At 32.1% G+C, this 18,094-nt stretch overlaps 1 protein-coding gene across 1 annotated transcript in view; it reads right to left on the bottom strand.

Moving 5' to 3' along the window:
* ETNK1 (ethanolamine kinase 1) overlaps positions 1-18,094 on the bottom strand; it is a 69,777-nt gene that overhangs the window by 8,981 nt on the left and 42,702 nt on the right. The window contains exons 4-6 of the mRNA XM_079142381.1: positions 15,837-15,979; positions 5,879-5,962; positions 3,617-3,777 (exon numbers count right to left, since the gene is read on the bottom strand). Coding sequence (XP_078998507.1) covers positions 3,617-3,777; positions 5,879-5,962; positions 15,837-15,979 — 388 coding nt within the window. The remainder of the gene's footprint in view (positions 1-3,616; positions 3,778-5,878; positions 5,963-15,836; positions 15,980-18,094) is intronic.

Here is an 18,094-nt window from a genome sequence, read left to right as displayed (position 1 = left end):
TGCTACTCTTCACGCTAAAAAAGTTTATTTTTGCTTTGGAAAAGTTATTTTTATAAGTGATATTTATCTTAATGAGTTTACCTTTAAATATGTTGAATAAATATGTTGAATAAATATTTTGAATTTTTGTTTTAATATCTAATATGATAAATATTGATAATTTGCTTACATAAACAAAAGCTCATGGAGGTATTCAAAATTTCTTTAAAGGGTAAAAAAGGTTTAAGACCAGAACACTTGAGAACCACTAGTCTAAATCACACTGGAGTATTTTTAAGCAATACAAAATTATCTGCAGATGGTATCTAATCTCTTCTAAGTTTGTTCTATAGTGAAAAAGACTAAGAAATTAAGAGGTCATTCTAAGCTTAAAAATAACATCAACCTAGCACTTCTCACCATTTCAAGAATATTTGGTCACTGTTATTTCTCAACCACTTTTTATTTTTTATTCATACAGTGATATAAATTAATGATTCTACACTAAAGAAGTATGATACATAAAACCTCGCAAAAATCTCATGTTGGTATGCAGCATTTTTTATAGAGTGAAAAATGGAAAATTTATATATAACATTAAACTCTAAATGAATACAAAGAAAAGGCAGGAAACAGCCCATTCATTATGTGCATTCCCAAAACAGAGAAGTTATGTCCAAATAAAACCAACAGCCTGTGATTTACTTATACTATGTCTCTCACATGTGGAAGCTATGTAAATTTAAGGGCTTTTAAAGGGCTTTATTTATTATTATCATTATTTTGGAAGGTACTGGGGATTGAACCTAGGGGTGCTTTACCACCAAGCAACATCTCCAGCCCTTTTTATTTTTTATTTTGAGACAGGTGTCTTGGTAAAATGCCCACGAAGGCTTTAACTTGTGATCCTCCTGCCTTAGTCTTCAGATTCACTGGGATTACAGGCCTGTGCCATCACACTGGGTAAAGGACATTTTAATTTCTAAACTACTTACCCTTGCTGGAAAGAAACATTCAAAGGTCTTTATATGGTAAACTAATAATATAAATCATTTTCTGAAAAAGTCCTAAGTAACTTTTATTTTACTTAGAATGTGTTTAAAATTTCTTCAAAGCTTAAAAAAATGCATATTCTAATAGGTTTTATAATGCAGATACCTACACTTGTTTGCTGCTATCTCAATACTTATTGACTATAGTGAATAATCAGTAACAAGTAAAATCTTAAAATCTTCAGAAGTCTTCATCATGTCTTTAACAATAAATATCTACTAGCAATTTACTTAAAAATATGTAAGTCAGTGCAGTGATCCATGCCTATAATCCCAGTGACTTGGGAAGTTGAGGCAAGAGGATAGCAAATTGAAGGTTAGCCTGGACAATTCAGCAACTTTGTCTCAAAATAAAATATAAACTTCAAAAGGGCTGGAGATGTAGCTTAGTGATAAAGTGCCCCTGGGTTCAAATTACAGTAATGAAAATATAAAAATAACATAAAAATGTATACTCAAATCTTATTTAAATTTTATTTTCCCCTTATCAAAGTGGCTTTATATTATTAATCATTTTATACATATTCTGTATTCTTAATGACAAGCAATGAAGGAGAGAGGACTCCCTAAAGGAGGAAACAGTATATAAGATGACTAGCATCTATCTCAACACCAGACCTTAAATTATACTTCAGAGTTACAGTAACAAAAACTGCATGGTATTGGCACCAAAACAGACATGAAGAACAATGGAACAGAAGACACAGACACATACCCTTATTAATACAATTATCTCAACTAGACAAAGGTGCCATAAACATACACTGGAGAAAATACAACCTCAACAAATGGTGCTGGGAAAACTGGAAATCCATATGTAGCAGAATGAAATTTAACCCCTACCTCTCATCCTGCACAAAATTCAACTCAAAGCGGATCAAGGACCTAGGCATTAGACCAGAGACCCTGCACCTGGTAGAAGAAAAATGTAGGCCCAACACTCCATCATGTCGGCTTAGAAACCGACTTCTTCAACAAGGCTCCTTGAGCGCAAGAAGTAAAATCAAGAGAGAGAGAGAGAGAGAGAGAGAGAGAACAAGAGAGAGAAATGGAGATAAATAAATGGGATAGTATCAAACTAAAAAGCTTCTTCACAACAAAGGAAACAATCAAGAATGTAAAGAGAGAGCCCATAGAAGGGTTTAGAAATCTTTGCCATCTGCACCTCAGATAGGGCATTAATTTCCAGGATACATAAAGAACTCAAAAAACTTACCACCCCAAAAACAAATAACCCAATCAATAAATGGATAGAAGAACTAAACAGGCACGTCACAAAAGAAGAAATATGAATGGCCAAAAAATAGATGAAAAAAATGTTCAACATCTCTAGCAATTAGAGAAATGCAAATTTTAACTACACTGATATTTCACCTCCAGTCAGAACAGCAACTACCAAGAATATAAGTAACAATAAATGCTGATGAGGATGTGGGGGAAAGGATACATTTATACATTGCTAGTAGAACTGTAAATTGGTACCACTACTCTGGAAAGCAGTATGGAGATTCCTCAAAAAACTAGGAAAGGAACCACCATATGACCCAGCTATCCCACTCCTCGGTATAAATCCAAAGGAGTTAAAATCAGCATACTACAGTGACAAAGTCGCATTAATGTTCATAGCAACTCAATTCACAATAGCCAAACTAAGGAATCAACAACCTAGATACCCTTCAACAGATGACTGAATAAAGAAAATGTGGTATATATACACAATGTAATATTACTCAGCCATAAAGAAAAATGACTTTATGACATTTGCCAGTAAGTGGATGGATATGGAGACTACCATGCTAAGTGAAATAAATTAATCCCAAAAAACAAAGGTTAAATGTTCTCTCTGATATGTGGATGCTAACACACAACAAGGGGTAGGTGGGGAATAGATGTTCAGAGGATTAGATAAAGGGAAATGAAGGGAAGAGATGAGGGGACAGGAATAAGAAAGACAATGGAATGAATCTGATATAACTTTCCTATGTACATATATGAATGCCCCAGAGTGAATCTCCACATGATGTACATCCACAGGACTGGGTTCCTAATGAAAATAAGAGATAGTCCATATTTGTATAAATATGTCAAAATTTACTGTCACATATAACTAAAAAGAATTAAAGGAAAAGAAAAAGAACTGCTTATGAATAAAGGTCAAGAAGATAATACACTGGATTAAATCATAAAAACATTCTGGTTCTTCCAATCTACTTTTACTGTGATAACACTGAGATGTGAGGATTAAATATATTGTTGAAAACCTCATTTCCCTTAAATCTTCCTCTGATTATATGCTTTTTTTTATAACAAAGAAAAAGAATCAATAAAAGAAACTGCTTTACACATCAATCCTAACCTTAACTAGAATCCTTTTCCTGAACAAATAATTACTAAGTACTTATTACTTAATATTTCCAAGCACTGGTCTATGGGCTGTAGACACAGTAGTGAAGGAAACAAAACAATTTAGGGTAATAGTAACTGTATACAGTCAAGTTTTTTCATTATGTTCAACAAAAATTCACAAAACTGAAAATAAAGATATTAAGAATCTTTCATTTATTGCTTACATTTAATAAACTTACCAATGCAAACTGATTGACTTGAATGAAGAGTATTTCTACCTCCTTTTCAGTAACTTCAGTCCCAAATCCTTTATATTCCTTGTATGCTTCAAGGTAAGAACGCAGCCACTGGCCCTGTAGTTCTCTATCTGGATAGAGACTATAGTCTACATCACTTACACCTTAAGGGAAAAAAAATACACTGTAGATTTTAAAAACTGACACCCTTCCACATACCTTAATAATCATTACCATCAACTTTTTTTTTTTTTTCCCATAAAATAAAGTGTTTCCATTTCTGGTTATAATACTAGACATTAGGTAAATAACATTTGTTAAAATAATAAACCAAACTATTCTTCTGTATGCTAGTTTAAGCTCTGAGACACAATACCGATGATCACCATAACAATTCTCATTGCTTCAGTTTTTCCACAAAGTATGTAACTTGAACCACTGGCCTGCGTCAGAAGTCCAAAATCTACATTTCAATAAACAAAGGATCCCCAGGATATCCTTAAGGGCACTAATATTTGAAGCACTACCTCAAACTGTGGCTCTAAAACTTTTTGACCATGACTTGTGGAAAGAAAGAATATTTTTTTACAGAGACCTCAGATCTTCCAACTCTGATATTTTTTCCATTCCTTGTTTTTAAGAAAAGGTTAATATCCCACAAATTCAATTTGATGATCTGCAGTTTGAAAAATACTCATCTAGAAGACATAGTTCCTACTATTTTGTCCTGTATTCAAAGTTTTTCATGAATTTATATAAACCTTTCTAGTCTTAAAACTTTCTTTTGTCCTTCAGGAATTTTATATCCCACAAAAACAAGCAACTTAAGTCAAAGTTTTCTTCCTCTTTCCTGAAGTGCCTTCCTTCTCTTCTATTTATACGTCCAACTTCTACCTATCTTTCAAGCTTTAACTCAATTATTTTCTTACAAAACTTATCACTGTAATTTTCTCTTTCGTATCCACAGTGTGACTATCTGTATTACTAACAAGGTGATATCTCATTATATGCAGTTGATTTCCCCTCTTACAGATATGTGAAAATATGTGCAGCACATAGGTGGAGCTATGGGCACATATATGATAAGCATGATGGAGAGAAATAACCGAAAATGTGTAAAAGAACTTTTTCCCAACTATATTTCCCAGTTTGGAAACCAACAATATAAACACAAGAATGCATAAAGTACACAAATACAAATTCAGTAATCAAATATTCTACTAGATGTATAACATCTAGGGAAATTTCCTAATTCTTTACATTTAGGACATTTCATGCTTCTAAATGCAGTCACAAAATGAAAATTAATTTCACTTACATTTTTTTTTAAATAAGCTTTTATACTTGAATGTGATTGCAAATTTAGTATTCAGGAGTACAAATGAACAATTCTTCAATAGCCATAACCAAGTTACAAAAAGAAAATTCTTGAGCTTTTCAGTTAAAAACATTCAAAAGCCCAAGTTTACGATACAAACAACAATGGCTCTGTGTGTGTGTGTGTGTGTGTGTGTGTGTGTGTGTGTGTGTGTGTGTACGTTGTGTCTGCTGCTGGGGTTCAAAACCAGAGCCTCCCACATGCTAGGTAAGCCCTCAGCCACTGAGCTATATACCCTCAGCTCTAGCAAGACTTTCAAATGATAAAAAATACTAGGTTCCAGCCAGGCTAGGTAGCACATGCCTGTAATCCCAGCAGCTCAGGAGGCTAGGAAGCTCAGGAGGCTAAGGCAGGAGGATCAAGAGTTCAAAGCCAGAGTTAGCAAAAGCGAGGGGCTAAGCAATTCAGTGGGATCCTGTCTCTAAATAAAATACAAAACAGGGCTGGGGATGTGGCTCAGTAGCCAAGCTTCCCTGAGTTCAATCCATGGTACATTAAAAAAAAAAAAAAAAAATACTAGGTTCAAATCTTAGTTCTCAATATTCTACTTTGACCTTGGTGAGTTATATACCCTAAATGTAAACTGGGAATACTACCTTACAGAAGGAATGTTGGGGGGAAAAAATGAAATGAGATTTATGAAGCATCTTGCACCATATAATATCACAACAGATACCACAATTATTATTCCTCCTATACACTGATGGCTATTAAAGAAGAAAATCTGGTAATTTCTTTCCTCCAGTAATCAACAAAAACAAAGAAAAAGAGTCACCAAAAGGGAGAAAATTATTGCTCCTATTTCCAGATGATCTACATTTAAAGAAGTGAAACTATCATTTCAAAGTTAAATATGTTACTCTGTTAGTTAAACCCTGGGTTTTTACCTGCGAATTCATTGAAATGATTTCCAATATCATATGCCAGGTAGTTGTATCCAGAATATTCATAATCAATGAACTGTACATCACCTATGTGAGACACAAAAACAAAGACATTAAGAAATCACATACAAGACCAGAAAATCCCTATGCTATTTGTAATTAAATAGCTTCCAATATTTTGTCTCATACGTGCTTGGTTACATGCACTTCTGAGACAATACAGGGTAAGGCTGTGAATTTTATGGCAATGAGCTTTACAAAATTCAAATTACATCTCTTTATCAACAGCTTCTTGTGAACACTAATGTCCACTCTATTAAAGAAAAATGAAAATAGTCATTCTCTAACAAAAGCAAGATATGTTTTCACCACATGGGGGCATCACTAACTTAAAAATTCAAGTTTAATTAGAAATAACTTTATCTTTGGAAATTATTAATAATCTATGCCATTTTAACAAAAGTTTACTCTATATTTTAACAGTAAACTGGCAAGCTTATCGCTATACGAAAATCAAATATAAACTTTTAAAAGATGAATTTATAAATTTTTACAGAAGTTTTATAATATATAACACTTGATTAACATCACTTATTTAATGAAGTTGGTTGCTATCATACTCTTACATTTATATCATGCTACATAACTAAGGTTTTCATACCTGAGCAGCATTAAAGAGTAGCATTGCTCTTTGTAAAAGAGCAAAGATACAGTTTTTGGTTTTTACGAATTTAAGGAATCTGTAAGCTAAATTAAGATTCCTATTCTAAATTTTGTTAGACCTATATTATATATTGTTTCATAGTTCTCCAAAGATAATCTTGTTCTCCCTGTACAAGTGAAATACCCCTACTTCGGAGTTTTTAATTTTTGAGTACTTATTATGGAGGGTTTGGTCAATAAAATACAGGTTCTGTGTAGATAAAAGAAGAAAAAAAAGAGAGGTTTTTAAAAAGTAATGTCACTGTCTACACTAGACAGGTGTTTTTAAAAAATTAACATGAGTTAACTGTCTATACCAGGGAACACAAACTTGAAAGCTTAGAGGGGCATGGAGTTACAATGGACACATGAACAGAGATGGTTGTAAGAACAATTTCTAAGCTGCTTATATTCATAAAATGTGTAACAACTGCATAGTTACCCTATCTTTTAAACTTCAAGCTGCAGTAATAAAATAGATTCCTGGTCTATATGCACTGGTATTTCCCAAATAAAAGGAGTTTTTGAACTCTTTTGATATAGATTTGTATGTCTAACTTGTGGGAAGTATGTTTATCATATTCAAACAGAAAAACAGAATTATATGACAAAAAAAATTCATGGCAAATGTAGGATTTCACATAAAAACAAAAGTTTTTTAAAAATATAACTGTATTGAACATAATTTTAAATTTGTATAAATAACAGGTCTGGGAATGTCACTCAGTAATAGAGTGCTTACCTAAGGTATGCAAGACCCTGGGTTCAATTTCCAGCACTACCAAAAAACAGCCAATTCTACAGTAAAAGTAAGAATGATCAAAGTATCTTCCAGTTATCAAAACTGAATGAATATTATTATAATAAATGTAGGATTATAAAATGTTGGTGAGAATAAATCATCACTGCACTTTAACTGCAAGTATTATATTACTGAATTCCCCAAACATTATTCCACAAAAAGTTTTAGTGTTAACTAAATCGCTTCAACTGAAATGCAGGACAAATCAAAATATGTTCAAAAAAATTTTTTCTAGGACTCATGAGTAAGAAGGTGAAGACCACTACCATGATAAAATACTTGCATCAATGTAAATAAATAGAACCATAAAAAATTCTCATTTCTAAAAATAACAGAAAAAAGATGAATAGAAATAAGCAAAAACAAAATGTTTCAGCTGGTTTTATTAAGTGTAATAGACAAGTGAATTTTTTCCTTTTTTAATCTTTAAATTCTTTATAATAAACATTACTTTTTGAAGGAAAAGTGTTATTTTTAAAAAGAATAAGATGAATTTTCTAAACAAAAGTGTCAATAAATAGAGCGTAAACACAATGATTCAAGAGATAACCAACCATAAACCTTCACAGAAACGACACAAGATTTACCAAGTTGCACAATTGAGCCAACAGTTTTCATATGTAATTTTTTAAATTGCAGCTGTTGATTGCTTTAGCTCTTTAAACGCTAATTCTTGTAGAGCTCATATCAACTGTTAGATGCCAATAAAAATTACACAGCCCAGTCCTGCCACTTACTTTTGCCACATAAATAAAAGCTTCAATTTCAATTTTCAAAATTATATTTAGAATTTGGTGAATATTATTAAAATGGCAGGTAACAACATGCCTGCTTGTAAAGTAAATACAATTTAATTAAAACATAGATCATTTTAACAAAAGTTAAAATCTGTTTCAGTATGAAAATTTTAGCAATGACTTTTTGTAGTAGCATTAATTCATTAAAACTAGCCTTTATTTTTAAATGCTATGTTGAGTTTATAAATAATGAAATTTAAAAAATAAGAAAATGAAGCTAACAAGATACAGATGAGGCTGTTACCAGGCTCCGTGCATGTGAACAAGTGATGCGATAAACCTCCAGTCAGTGCGTTTAAGAAGCACGGGGGTGCGCCGCCACATGGCAGCAACAATGGCATACCTAATCTGTAGCAGATGAAGAAAATTTGGCAAACTCACATTTTACAAGACACAAAGCTTAAAAGGAAAGAAATTAAAAAAAAATCTGCATTAACTATTCTTTTTCAAGTTATTACAAACAAAGTGGAACTCAACCTTAAATTTAATCTTCTGCAACAAAGTAAAATGAGAGGCCTACTGCCTTATTTAGGGTGCCAGAAAAATCAAATTACAGAATTGGAAAATGCTGTCCTAATAATAAAAAAATTTGGGTTTTTTTCCCTCTTATGACTTTTGATTTGTACAATTTCCTATTACATAAAGGTACATTCATATGACTATTTATAATTAACTAACTCATATGGCAATTTTAATTCCTAAGACATGAATTTTTAACTGAAGCTCCAAGGGTAAAAAGTCAATGAGAATAAATACTCCCTAAAATTTCGTACAAAGTCATATGTGGATGTGCATTTCCTAAGTGGGGGAGTCTCAATTTTCCAGATTCTCAAGGGATCTTGACCTCTAAAAAGTAAAGAACCACTAGTTTAAGGGCTGGCACTATTTTTATGTAGCTTTATACATTTAGCACAATGTCAAACACATAATGGATAAAGCATGTTATTTACAGATAAAATGGTAATTTCAATTTTCAAAAGCTACATTTTGTCTTTTATTACTATATTTCTTATACATCTTCACCACAGTAATAAATTCCACAGTAATAAATTCCACATGGGTTAAACTGTTCAAATCTCAGTATATTAAAAAGTCTTTTAATTTTATAAGTACTTTAAAAAGAATAATTCCCTAAGGCTACGTAACTGTCACATGACACATTTGTCTGGATTGCTCTCATCTTACTCTTAAGAATTTAAGTGAATAAAAATGAAAACTAAAATTGTAAATATAGAAAACTGAAAATTGTTTCAACTGCTACTTGTTCTGCTTTCTTAGGCAGGAGGGAAGAGAACAGTAACCTGTCAGACCAATGTTAACAAAACGTTTTCTCTCTCACACAGAAAGACATGAAGTATTCTGATCTGGAAAATTTTCTTTCATCCCTCAGTCCGGTGTGCAATAAGTATTCTGTGTACACCTTTGTCACAGCACTCATCATTCTAAATGTTAAGCATCTCTTCAGTGATCTGACTCCTCCACTACATGGTACATGGACTCCTGGAGGGGTGGACGATAAAGTCCCTTTCACTTTTCACCAAGTGATCCACAGAATAATTCCCAGCACACAGGAAGTATTCAAATGCTAGTAGAATAAATGGATGCTTTGCACAGAATGCTGATATATAAAAACACATGTTTAAGGTGGGGCAAGCAAAACAAGCACAAAAATAGGGGGGGAAAGTGCAGTATTTCTGGTATTCTTTCCCAAATATATTATTGAAGACAGTGCCTTAATGCATGAGTTTTAAAAACAAAACCACCAAAAAAAAAAAAAAAAAAAAAAAAAGTTTTTAAAATCACTTTACATTTCTTATTATCTGACTTAGGGATATTATACTTTCTGTTAACTAGTAGTCCAAAATAAAAATTAACACAAGTTTAAAACTATCCTTCATTAGTGTGTAGGGAACATTATCAAAAGATAGAAATAATAGGTGTCTGAGTCACCGGGGTATACACATTTATCAAAATTCATTGAACAGTATGCTCAAGATTTTCCTTTTCTTAAGAAATCAGGGTCTTTCCACATTGCCCAGGCTGGCATAAATCTCCTGGACTCAAGTCATCCTCTTGCCTCAGCCTTCCAAGTGGCTGGAACTACTGGCATGCACCATCATGCCAAGCTTGGTAAGATTAAGTTTTGTATATTACACTATCAGGGAATATTGAGCTTTAGTTAATGTTATGCATGCATGCTAACTTGCTTAGGAATGAAGATCACTGATGTCTACAACACTCTGAAATATTTATTTAAAAAAATAAAGCTGTGCATAGTGGCATATGCCTGTCATTCCAGCAACTCCAAAAGCTGAGATAGGAGGAACATAAATTCAAAGACAGTCTGGACAACTTAGTGAGACTCTATCTCAAAAGAAAAAATAAAAAGAGCTGGGGATATAGCTCAGTGGTACATCACCCCTGGGTTCAAGCTTCAGTAATGCATAATTAATTAATTAAGTAAAATTAAAAAACAAGATGGACTTATGGATGATTTGATGAAATGATATGATAAAGTACAAACTTGTCAACAATTCTAGAATATAGGTGGCAGGTACATGGGTGATCACTGTACAATGCTTTTAACTTTTCTTGCATTTGAAATTTTCCACAAATGTTTAAGAAAAGAATTAGATATGTACATTCATTTCTTGGAAATATATATATATGCATTTGTCTTTGTAGACATTTGTATCAAATATTGTATGTATTTTATTCTAATGAGTATGGATGGTTACATATGTGTATGAATAAATTTGTTTTATACACAAATATATTCATATGATTATGTACATATTTCAACTTGTTCCTTCAATTAATATATTTATATTTTTCTATGTAAATATTTTCTTTGTAAATATTTCTCTAACAAGGCTATCTTTGCTGAGGGGGGCCAAACAAGTTCTCAGGTTAGTGTGATCCTAAGAAACATCTGCAAACCTTGTACAGGGGTTGATCTGTGTTTACCTAAACTTTAAAATAAAACAAAAGGAAAATTTCCTTATAAATCAATAAAACAAAAATAATAGGTGATATTTACAGTCAATAAAATGACTAAGAATGGTAATAACCATTTGCTATTATGTAAAACTCTAAACAAAATCCTGATTTACTCCATAATTCCAATAAAAAGCTTTCCTTCTTTTCCACCGACTTTTATTTCCTTAAAGAGCAACAAATCAACTTCTAGATTGCTGACAGAGAAAATAGTGATTGCTATTACTGAAACTTACAGTTAAACATAAGATCATTATATGAGCTTTTATGAATAAATGGGGAAAGGGAGAAATACAAAATAGCCATTGAAAGTCATCAAACAAAAGTCTGAGAGCATCAAGGCATGAGAAAGCAATCTCAAAATCTTCAGTAATTATGTCTGACAAATCAAAAATTAAAAGATTCACTGAAGTTAAAATATTCAATTTGAAAATGAGAGTTAATAAATAATCAATAAGGCAACATTCCAATTTGTTCACTTAGCATAAAGTCTATTACAGCAATAATTGAGTAATTTAAAGGTGACTGTCTTATTTTACTGCACTGGGACAAGAACCACTGCTTTTGGTTTTCTTATTTATTTCACATTCTATCATATCATTAAGTACTCTTTTCCTATCCTTTGGGGCAAGGAATGGGACCACTGTTTAACAACTACCTAATTCCTGGCACTGACTTTTCAAAAATCTTGACAGCTATCATCAATTTAGAAATGAAGCTCACTCTTCTTCACTTTTTCATAACCGGACACATTTTGTAAAATGCATCCTGTATAGATAATATACCAGTTGGCAAACTATATATGTTCAGACTAAATCCAGTCCACTCCCTGTTGTTGGGAGTAAAGGTTTATTAGAACACAGCCACAGTGTATATGTAAATACAGTGTCTATGGCTATGTTCATGCTATAACATAGAATTGAACACATTTAATGGAGACCATAGTATAACCACAAAGCCTAAAAGATGTACCAACTCCTTAGGGGAAAAAATCGCAACTAAAACAGCTGCTAAGCACTTGGTCTGTGCTATATACTTTATATGCATGAAATCTCAAATTTCATCAGTAACCATCTTAAGTTCACATTATCTCTAAATTAAAAACAAAGTAAACTCAAGTTCTACACTATCAATAGTACAAGAACTGCCTGGAATCCTGCTAAACATGAAGATTTTTAAGTCTATCTTTAGAAGTTCTTGTTCAGTTGGCTTGGATGCGGCCTAAAAATAAGCATTTTTGCCAAATACCCCTGGAGATTCTGAAGCAAATACTCAAAAGTCAAATCTAAAACAATTGGTCTATATATAATTTACTTCAAGTGACTGAAATATGCTTTTGCCAAAATTTCTAGCTTGTATACATCTTCTTATGGAGATTTTCTAGTTAAAACATACAAAATCTGAACTATTATGTTTTAAAATGGAACACAGAGGCAGGCGTGGCTACCCATGCTTGTGTAGCAATGACTGGGGAGGCTGAGGCAGGAGAATCACAAGTTCCAGGCTATCCTCAGCAACTTAGGGAGACTCTATCTCAGAATAAAAAAGGGCTGAGGGCATGGGTCAGTGGTAGAACACACATGGGTTCAATTCACAGGACTGTAAAACAATAAAAATAAAATACAGATAAAGATATGGGGAGAAAGATAGACTTTCAGATGGTCCTGTATAAAGTTTTGAAGTTTGCCTAAAACTTGCATTTCTGAGAGAAATTTCCTCACACATTATATGGAGATAAATACTGAACCTGATGCTGTCTAAGGCCAATTCCGTGGCTTTCATCTTTTATGGGTTTTTTTTTTTTTTTTTGGGGGGGGGGGTCGGTGATGCAGGGGCTCAAACTCAGGGCCTTAGCCATCTAGGCAAGTGCTCTACCACTGAGCTTCACCCCAAACTCTCATTCATTACTTTTATCTATTTGCATCTCACAAGGTGGGCATTAAAATATTAAGGCCCTCAGCTCAAATCACACGAATAAAGTAAGGAGAACAACAAATCAAATATATTTGTGAATCTAATAAACAGTTTAATTAAGAATTCTATGTTGAAGTTATCTCAATCAATCTCAAAAGATTCAACTTGGCTCCTTAGGTAACCAATTAAAAAGCTAAGTAACTTTGCAGTCCACATCTATAGTTTTAATAAACCTTTCTGAGATTTTTGCCATAAGTAAAGTACCAATGCAATGCTACAGTCGCATATGTGAATTAAACTTACTTAATTGTACTAAATTTTTCATTAAATTTAATTTACAGAATGAGGCATGATATCTTCTATTTATAACTAGACTCAAATAAATCATATGGTTATATTTCCTCAAAATCATCAGCTCCTAATTTGAAACCTATTATCAAAAACTTGGATAAGATTCTTACCAAACTTTCTTGATATTTTACCTGAACATTCTAATCATATTTTCTTTCTCAAAATCCATGTCCCATTGTCCTATACATGAGACAGCTATAAAAACTTAAATTGAGCATTTTTGTAAGTGTCCTGTAAGATTTTGTAGAGGTTTTATAATGTCCTATATATAGAATGATGGGACAAAATAGATTATGCTTATGTATCAACTAATTACATACAAACTGATTATTTTTCAAATGGATGCCACAAGGTCCAAATTAGCTACCAGACATTATAAAACTGACTGGTAATGGGGGGGATAAATACCACCTTTCCATAACTAACACACAACCAACCACAAAAAAGAAACAAATGGTACAACATGGACTTCTGAAAAAGGGTGAGTTCTAAAAATATGTATCAAAATAGTTACATTTGTGTAGCTGTAAAGTTTGTTCTTCTGTGAAGTAGAAAAAAATCAAGACACAAAATTATAATTCTGGTAACTCTTGGTTTAAAACTACAACAAAAAGACAACCTTGACCTCCAAAAACCAAATTGAAGCATGAAGATTTTATGTGAAAATACAGGAACTTTCCATGTAACTGACCAATAGTTTAGATATAGGCAACTGTTAAAATGAAAATTAAAATACCTAAGGTAAAGTAATCTGATTTTTTTGGTCCCTTATATTTTGGTTTTATAAACAAGTTTGTTCTATGAAATGAATATGCAAAAGAAACTCATAAAAACAAAAATATGAAAGGTGAAAATTATATTCCAAAGTAAATAACAGATTCTCTTTGATTAACTTGCAGTTAAAAATAAAGCTGAGTGTCCACTTCAAATGTAAGATGAAGTCCCTCACTTGAAATTGTTATATAAAATGTGTTATTAGGTCTTGAACTGAACTTAAAAGCTAATACATTGCTTTAATGCATAACTAATGCTCTTTTCTCACAAATGGCATTGAGATTTGGTTACTAATATATAATACAATACATATACTATGACAATTATATAGTATAAGTGGATAATAATTCATTGAAGGACACTGTCAAGTACCCAATGTTTTAGGATGCACCGAAGTTTAAAATAAAAAATGACACCACATAAAAATTTCAAGATGCTTCAAGATAAAGATATAGGCTCATTATATTTTTAAAAGATATAATCTCTAATCCATGCTAAAATATCAAATATAATATAAACATGTTCTTGAAAATATGTGTTTAAGTCTACCACCTTTGACAGTGTTCCTTTGGTTGGTTTTCGCACTGAAGCTACCTATGAATGTTAATAACCCTTATATTACAATATTCTAAACTTACAGAGGGTCATAGTAATAATCCAACATGATTATGACCATGTTAATGAGAACTCTTTGATTTTAGTATATTCGCAACAGCAAACTTTTGATTAAAAATATGGTCTTCATCTATAATAAATATCTTCAAAACCCAGTTTCTTATGAAAAGCAATAGCTTCATAGTTTCAACATAGTTGTAATTAATATTAATTCTTTAAACAAAATTGTATTTTTAAATTTCCATTTAGTACTTTCTCTTATTCAGCAACCAAACCTCAATCCACTTTACCCAATGATATAATATAATCAAGTGTTCTTAGATATGAAAACAGAGAATTCAAACACAGCAAGGTATGAACACTCACAAAAAACATTCCACCAAAAAGTATCAATTTCTACCTCAAAAAATATTAAAAGCTATTACCCAAAGCTTCTTGATTATTACTTTAGCAGCTATAAATTTGAGAAAATACTAATAACATTTTCTCCATCTCTAGCTCTCTCCTTAGCATCAAAATGTCTAACAAATCAGCACAAGAAACAGGTAGTAGAAAACCTACAGACACACTTGTTTCTAATACTGTTGTCTTTAACAATACAGTGGGAAATTTTGTGTAAATATGAAAACAAGGTTGTACAATGTCAATTTGTTGATTTTCTGAAACCCGCATTACAAGCTGGTATAATTTAAATCATGAAAACTCAAACACGTTTGAGAATTATAGGTGAAAACAGTATTTCATCATTTTACACTTAAAACTCCAACAGGAACCACAAACTGTTTCTAACCAGTCAATTTTTTTAAACATTTTATACAAATATATAGAGTATATTCCTAATTTATCAGTTACCATGACTTTATAACCTAAAAGAAATTCTTTAAAGGCTTTGTGAATGTTATTAATCCTTACATTTGAATTGCATTTATTTTTATTAATGCAATGATTAAAGAACCAATAAGAACATAGAAGTAATCAACTTTACTTACTGCTAATGTCAAATACCTACCTTGTTTCTCATTGTAGATTATATTCTTACACAATAGGTCATTGTGGCAAAGCACAACAGGAGAGCCCAGGTTGGAAAGAATTTCCTTCATCCAAGTCATCTCTTCCTTAAGAATCTGAGAGCTTGGGATATCACTTAGGAACCTTTCAGTTTTAAAAGAAGAGTTATATCTTGTTTATCTTAATGACATTTTTTTCAAGTTTTAGGATTAACATCTACTTTAAGTAAGTTATTTCCATTTAATTAGACATGCTCCTGAATTAATAGATCATTGTATTCCAAAAGCTGAAATACAGAAGACCTTTATAATGAACTAAATATGAATAAAGAGAAATAAAGTCAACAGTTAAAAGGTAGAGCAGAGTCAGGCAAGGTGGCACACACCTATAATCCCAGCTACTCAGGAGGCTGAAGCAGGAGGATCACAAGTTCCAGGCCAGCCTCAGCAACTTAATAAGACCCAGTCTCAAAATAAAAAATAAATAAAAAGGTATGGGATGTGGTTCTGAGCACCCCTGGGTCCAATCCCTAGTACCACAAAACAAAAGTTGGGCAGAAAAGTAAGATTTATCACTAAAAAATTGGGGGAAAGAGAAATAGCTAATAGTTAACATTTACTAAATATTATTCTAAATGTCTTGCATTTATCTCCATTTTTATGGATAAAAACTATAACAAAGAATTTAATAAAAAGTTTTAAGCATATTTAAAGTTATAAAAACTATTTAAAAATTTAAAATACCTACTTTAAGTTATGATGGGTGAATGCAATATAAATCAGGTAAATTTCCAGAAATATCAATAGATTATTGTCTACAATTAATAAATCAGGAAATAAAAGTACATTCATATTATCTAGTTATGTGAACAACAAACTCACTAGAAACTGCCTCAAAACAGTGAAGTGCAAGGCTGCATGATGAGAGAAACTAGAATCTGTGGCTTTTCATTCTATACTCTTTGATACTATTAGGCTAGCTACATTTGTATTAACTTGATAAAAATAAGATTACAAAAATGGGCTATTAATTTCTCAACAGCATCACCACGCTTACAAAATTGTTGTTGATTTACTCTTTTCCTTCTTAATGTGTCATGTTCTCTTGATTCTCTAAAATCTCTCAATTATTCCTTACTTTTCCATTTTACAATATGATTTTTTTACATTACTGAACTGTATTTTCCCCATTACTGCATTCTTCTTTACAAACAACTTCTAAAATTAATCCTTATAAGTTCTTTTCAAAATGGTATGACTGTTCAAGAATTTTTTTGCTTTAAAAAAGTACAGAGTTGGATGGAAATAACAGGGTTCAAAGGATTATAAGATTATAAGCAAGCTAATTATAATCATGGACAAACAAAAGGGAATTTTAATTATTTATGCTCTAGCTGGGTATTTTCTATCAAAGCATGGTGCTTTCTCCCTTTTATTTACCATGGTACACTACTTGCTTTTCCAAAATCTCACTAACCAGACAGATTTAAAGTTACCTTGGAGGGCTGGGGTTGTAACTCAGTGTAGAGCCCTTGCCTCTAACATGAGAGGCACTGGGTTCAATTCTCAGCACCACATAAAAGTAAATGAATAAATAAAGATATTGTGTCCATCTACAACTAAAAATAATTTAAAAAAACAAAAATTAAAAAATAAAGTGTACCTTGGAGAGTCTAGGAAATATAAACTCAAAACCAATCTGAAGGGCTAGGGATTTAGTGCAGTCACAGCGCTCACCTAGCATGCATGGGTTCCACCCTATCCTAAGCACCACATGCAAAATATAAGACCTAAATAATCACTTTGAATAATAATAATAGTTTTATTTGGCACTTATGTAGCCAAGTATTGTCTTAATTAAGCACTACATCTGTATTAACTCAATCCTCACAAAAACCCTACATGGTTAAATAAACTACTCTTATTTCCATTTTATAGAAGCAAAATGAGTTAAGAAAATTCACCCAAGGTTATACAGCAGAAATGCCTACTGGCAGAACTAGGATATGATTTCAAATTGGATCCAAGTCTTATGCTCTTAACCTACATAATACTATACTGTCTCTTGACTCTGCATTAACTTAAAAAACTAAGAAACCCTTGGTTCATCATCACCATTTACCTCTCTCTTTCCCACCCTACCAAGGGATGTACCATTAAGCTACTTACATCTCAACCCCATCTCATTTTTTTAAATTTAGAGCTAGGGTCTCACCAAGTTGCCCCTACTGGCCTGGAATTTGTGATCTTTCTGTCTCAG

Source organism: Sciurus vulgaris (assembly GCF_902686455.1).
Source record: "Sciurus vulgaris genome assembly, chromosome: 5".
Classification (NCBI taxonomy): Eukaryota; Metazoa; Chordata; class Mammalia; order Rodentia; family Sciuridae; genus Sciurus; species Sciurus vulgaris.
The sequence above is the reverse complement of the archived record's forward strand: the minus strand, read 5'-3'. Positions and strand labels throughout refer to the sequence as shown.